This window comes from Chiloscyllium plagiosum, unplaced genomic scaffold, assembly GCF_004010195.1.
Source record: "Chiloscyllium plagiosum isolate BGI_BamShark_2017 unplaced genomic scaffold, ASM401019v2 scaf_88457, whole genome shotgun sequence".
NCBI classification, from domain to species: Eukaryota; Metazoa; Chordata; class Chondrichthyes; order Orectolobiformes; family Hemiscylliidae; genus Chiloscyllium; species Chiloscyllium plagiosum.
Window position 1 is genome coordinate 925 of NW_025201777.1, and position 5825 is coordinate 6749.

General features: G+C 43.1%; 1 protein-coding gene across 1 annotated transcript; it reads left to right on the plus strand.

Annotated features, from left to right (window-relative positions):
- Positions 1 to 204: 204 nt before the first annotated feature.
- LOC122546165 (unconventional myosin-Va-like) lies at positions 205 to 5010 on the plus strand (the record flags this gene model as incomplete). Its single annotated transcript, XM_043684973.1, has 3 exons — positions 205 to 291; positions 466 to 574; positions 4708 to 5010. Coding segments are annotated over 3 exons (499 nt in total), but the record flags the coding sequence as incomplete, so codon positions are not given.
- Positions 5011 to 5825: the final 815 nt, after the last annotated feature.

Below are 5825 nucleotides of genomic sequence, written 5' to 3' on the forward strand. Positions count from 1 at the left end.
AGCAGCGCCACTGGGGAGATGGTGGCTGTTGCTGGTATGACAGCAGCTCCAGGCCTGGTGGTTGTCTGTGGATCCCAGGGCAGAGGTGAGCAGGGCGAGGGTAGGATTACGGGGCTGCCAGGTTTGCTTCAGTTTAGAATCTGGCTCACCTGATCATTTTGCATCCACATCTGAGAAGAACTTGACATATGCTTTTCTCCATAGGTTTGATCCAAAACGAGCTGTACAACAGCTTCGAGCTTGTGGTGTACTCGAAACCATTCGGATAAGTGCTGCTGGCTTCCCATCAAGGTAACGTGCACCACCTGAGAGGAGATGTGGAAGTCCCATTGTATCATCATGTGAAGTGACCTGAGAACCTCTTTGCTTTGAGTCATCTTTTAATCTCTTTATGTTCATGTTTTACATGCTCAGGCTTGAAGTTGACAATTTGCTTTGATTCATTTGAGTCTGTGGATTTTTCAGGTGGACATACCAAGAATTCTTTAACCGCTATCGTGTCCTGATGAAGCAGAAAGATGTCCTCAGTGACAAAAAGCTGACATGCAAAAATGTCCTGGAGAAATTAATCAAGGTGATCTTTTGAATTGCACCCATTTATAAAACAATTGCAGTTTCATAAGAAAAAAATACTCAATAAAGGCTTCGTATTTTCATTGGTGGACAATAATATTTTGGGTAGGTGATTAGGGTAAAATATGAACCATTCTCGAATCTTTATCCTCATATCTATTATTGTATGCCCATTAATGTGATGATGCCAACAGCAACTTGCATTGAAATCATGCTTCTAACAGCGAAACTTATTTGGAAGTGTTTCACTGAGGCATTGTAGGAACAGAAATTGAGCAAAGAAGGGAATTTTGGGAATGGTGGTCAACAGCTGGTGGCTGTTCTCCAAGTGTCAGATTATGGTTGAGGGATCAAGTTCCACACCTGGCTCCCAGGTGAGCTGAAGACATAGTCATTTCTGGTGGCAAATACATAGGACTGGAATCAAACAGACCATTTAGTCATGTAGGCTGGTTATAGTGAGTGGCAGGAGGTAAGTCAAGGAGACTTTGAGAAGTTGAGGTGTTGGGAACGTGGATCGGTGAGTAAAGGTCAGAGTGATGATGGAATAGAAATAGCAGATGCTGGAGGAATTTGGCAATTCTAGCAACATGTGAATGGGTTAATAACAGAATTAATGTTCGAGTTTTAAAAAGTAAAGCTTTTCTTCAGAACTGGAACTTGAGAACTTTAGTTCTGGGCAGCACGGTGACTCAGTGTTAGCACTGCAGCCTCTCAGTGCTAGGGACCTGGGTTCAATTCCAGCTTCAGTGACTGTGTGGAGTTTTTGCACATTCTCCCAGTGTCTGTGTGAATTTCCTCAGGGTGCTCCGGTTTCCTCCCACAATCCAAAGATGTGCAGGTTAGGTGATCTGGCCATGCTAAATTGCCCATAGTGTTAGATGCATTAGTCAGAGGGAGTTGTGTCTGGGTGGTTGCTCTTTGGAGGGTCGGTGTGGGCTTGTTGGGCCAAAGGGCCTGTTTCTACACTGTATGGTACCTAATCTAATCTAGTTCTAAAAGAGAATCCTTTTGGACTTGAAACATTTAAAGTTCAGATTAAGGTTCTGAAATTCCGGCTCTGAAGAAAAGTCTTATTTTCTCTCGATACATACAGTCAGACCCGCTGAGCTTCCCCAGCTCTTTTTGTTTTCATTTCAGATTTCCAGCATCTGCTTTTTGTGTTTATTATGATGATGGTGGAGTCAAGGCTGGGATCTAGGCAGCAGTATTTGGGACATACTGTAGTTTCCAGAGGATGGAGGATGGAAGACTTGGAGAGTATTACAATTTTCTTACAATTCAGTCATGGGATGGGAGTGTCGCTGACCGGGCTAGTATTTATTGCCCATCCCGGGTTGCTTTGAGAAGGTGGTGATGAACTGCCTTCTTGAGCTGCTGATTTGGTTTAGCTAGCCCCTTGATGCCTTTTGGGAAGGAGTTCCAGGATTTTGACCCAGCGACCCTGAGGGAATGGTGATATATTTCCAAGTCAAGATAGTGTCCTGCTCAGAGCAAACTGTACAGGTGGTGATGATCCGATCAGCAGTTTTCAGTTGTGAGTTTAAACAAAAATCAGAAACAAAATCAGAAATTGCTGGAAAAACTCAGCAGGTCTGGCAGCATCTGTGGAGAGAAACCAGAGTTAATGTTTCAGGTCCAGTGACCCTTCTTCAGTATTGAGTAATGCTCAATAACTTCATGATGTGTATGAGGGCATACAAGAAGTGGAAGAGAAGTTAAGACTGTTTCAGTGGATCTCCCGTAAAAGGCTATTTTGGAAAAACAGAAACGTTGCGCCATCTGCTCAAAGGGGTGACTCTGGTTTTTTGTATTCACTCGTGTGATGTGGGCAAGTCTGGCTAGTCCAGCATTTATTTCCTAGAGGACAGTTTTGAGTCAACCACATTGCTGTGGGTCTGGAGTCACATGTAAGCCAGACCAGGTAAAGATGACAGGTTTCCTTCCCTAAAATACCTTGGTGAACCAGCTGGGATGTTTCAACAGTGATCAGCATTAAACTCTTTAATTCCAGATTTTTTTTTAAATTGAATTTAGATTCCACCATCTGCCATAGGTGGGATTCGAACTCAGGACCCCAGGGCATGAGCTAAAGTTTCAGGGTTAATAGTCTCTCAATATTACCATGAGGCCATTGCCTCCCCTTTGTAACCTATACTGTCCTTTTAAATGCTGTTTAATTTGGCCATAGGACATGTGCATTGCAGGAAGGGTCAGGATTTATTGCCAACAGCTAACTCCCCTTGTGAAGATAGGAGGAAGCTGCAGACCATATGTTGAAGGTACATTCTCTGAGGTTAGGAAATGTGTTCTCAGTTTTTGACCCAGTGACAGCCAGCAAAGGAAGGACAGTAATGGTTCCAGGTCATGGTGGTGTATGGATTCACAAAAATCACAGAAATGTTATGCATATGGAGGCCATTTGGTCCATCATGCTTGCACCACCTCATTAAATGAGCAGCTAGTGCCAACCTCCATTTCCCACATACCCTTGCACATCATTTTCATCAAATAGTTGATTTGATTGCAGGAAAGCCTGGTTGTGTTCCCATACATGTGCTGCCCTTCACCTTCTGGCTAGTGGAGATTTGAAAGGTCCTTTTAAGAATCATGATGTAACAATCACAGGAGACCATAATACATTTGCCTATTCAGAGGAACCTCAATTATTCGGTATTCGACTATCCGGCAAGATCACAAGGTCCCGATGCTCGGCTAAGCTATGGGTTATCCAGCATTCGATTATCCGGCGTTCGATTAACCGAACGAAATACTGCCCACCCATGTCCTTCAGGTAATCGAGGTTCCTCTGTATACCTGCAGGTTCTGTCATAAGCAGCTTCTCGTATTGCATGCATTTCCCTCAAAGTATCACCATTACTTCCTCCAACACTTTCAGTAATGCTGCAACTATATTGAGTGTCCTCTAATATTACTTTAATTAGTAAGTAGTCAAATTCTGCCTTTCTAATTTAAGTGAATGTCAGTGACCATGGTTTGAAGATACTCAGTAAAATGACACTGAAGTCAGGCACTAGAACGAATTATGAATCATTGGTTTGCCTCAAGTTGTTTCTGTATCCTCGGGATGCAGAGGTAAATATTGACCTTGATGAGTAACAATGATAGCAGCAGTGGCAGTGAAACTACCTCTATAAATAGACAGTAATATTTGATTTGTTGTTTAGTCTAGATGTTTGAACTGACGTTTTCCATAAATAGATGGTCACAGTGACCACGTTTCTATATCCATAATAGGCCAATGCTTTCTCATGGTGTATCATATGCTTTCAATCATTGACTCATAAATATTTTCAAACTTCAGTCATATACTTGTGTTTTTGAATCCTTCTTGAATAAAAATTTCGTTGGGATCTGTGTTAGGAATTTAAAAGACAGGTATCACACTTCTGTTAGGTATGTGTCTAGCATTTGGACTGCAGATCGAGTTAGCAATTGCTATATTTGACCAGGATCTAACTGGGACCTGGACATAAAGCATTTCTTCCCAAACCAGAAAATTCCTGACGAGAGTTTATGCCCGAAATGTCGATTCTACTGCTCCTTGGATGCTACCTGACCTGCTGTGCTTTTCCAGCACCACACTCATGACTCTGATCTCCAGCATCTGCAGTCCTCACTTTCTCCCAGAAAATGACAGGATCTAGTTGACTTAATTCCCAAGCTGTCTGGCTATCCTGCAGGATAGCCATTGTTGTTAACCCCAGAGTAGATACAGTGTGACACTGGTAAAGCACAGCAGGTCAGGCAGCATCTGAGGAGCAAGAGGGATGACGTTTTGAGCATAATTCTTCTTCAGCATTGATGAAGGGTTAAGCCTGAAACATTGACTCTTTTGCTCCTCAGATGCTACCTGACCTGCTATGCTTTCTCCAGCACCACACTTTATCAACTCTGAGTTCTCGAGCATGTGTGGTTCTCACTGTCTCCTAGTTGTTAATCCCAATCCACTCAGACTGTTGGAATATTGTTGCTGACTCATTTAGATCTGAATTTCTCATCCATTAAGTAAGCGGTTTACACGAGTGGTGGATTCAGAATAATTGATTTATTTTGTTCGTATAGGTACATTCCCATCTCCATTGTTATAATGACTCTGTCCTTGTTGTACAGGATGAGGACAAGTACCAGTTTGGTAAAACAAAGATTTTCTTCCGCGCTGGGCAAGTGGCCTACCTGGAGAAGCTGCGAGCAGACAAACTCCGAGCTGCTTGCATCAGAATCCAGAAGACAATTCGGAGCTGGCTGCAGCGGAAGAAGTATCTCCGCATGCGAAACGCTGCGATTACGATTCAGCGATATGTGCGGGGCTACCAAGCCAGATGGTACGATGCTTTCCAAACCAATCGGTTATCTCTCGGTGCAAACCTATACTTGTGCAGCAGTACATTGGCACTGCCTCTTCAACAGGGTTGACAGGGGATTGTGAGTTCTCCCTCATTGTGAAAATGAAGTTTTCACCTGAGCTGCCATTGAGTAATGGAGCAACATGCATCAATCCAGGTGAACTTTGAGCACCCTGATAGAGACAAGGTACAGGGACACTCCTTGATTGGAGAAGGCATCTAAAGAAAATTTGTTTGATACAAGTCTAAATTTGTGATTTTTGAGAAGATATATAGGCCAGGTTGAGGTTCAGGTTGTGAGTTGAGCTGGTAGGTTTGTTCTCAGACATTTCGTCACCATGCCAGGTAGTATCATCAGTGAGCCTCCAGTGAAGCATTGGTGTTCTACCCCACTTTCTATTTGTGTGTCTTGGTCTGTTAAGTGAGTGATATCATTTCCGGTTGTTCTTCTCAGAGATTGGTAAATGGGGTCCAAATCAATGTGTTTATCGATGGAGTTCTGGTTTGAATGCCAGGCCTCTAGGAATTCCTGTGTATGTCTCTGTTTAGCCTGTCCTAGGATGGATGTGTTGTCCCAGTCGAAGTGATGTCCTCCTTCATCTGTATGTAAGGATACTAGTGATAGCTGGTCATGTCTTTTGGTGACTAGTTGGTGTTTGTGTATCCTGGTGGCTAGTTTTCTGTCTGTCTGTCCGATGTAGTGTTTGTTGCAGTCCTTGCAGGGTAGTTTGTAAATAATATTCAATTTAATGGTTGTTCATACAGGGTCCTTCAGGTTGTGTTGGTAGATTTGTGGGCTACAATGATGCCAAGAGGTCGGATTAGTGTGGAAGTCGTCTCCGAGATGTCTTTAATGTATGGTAGTGTGGCTGGACTCTCTGGGCG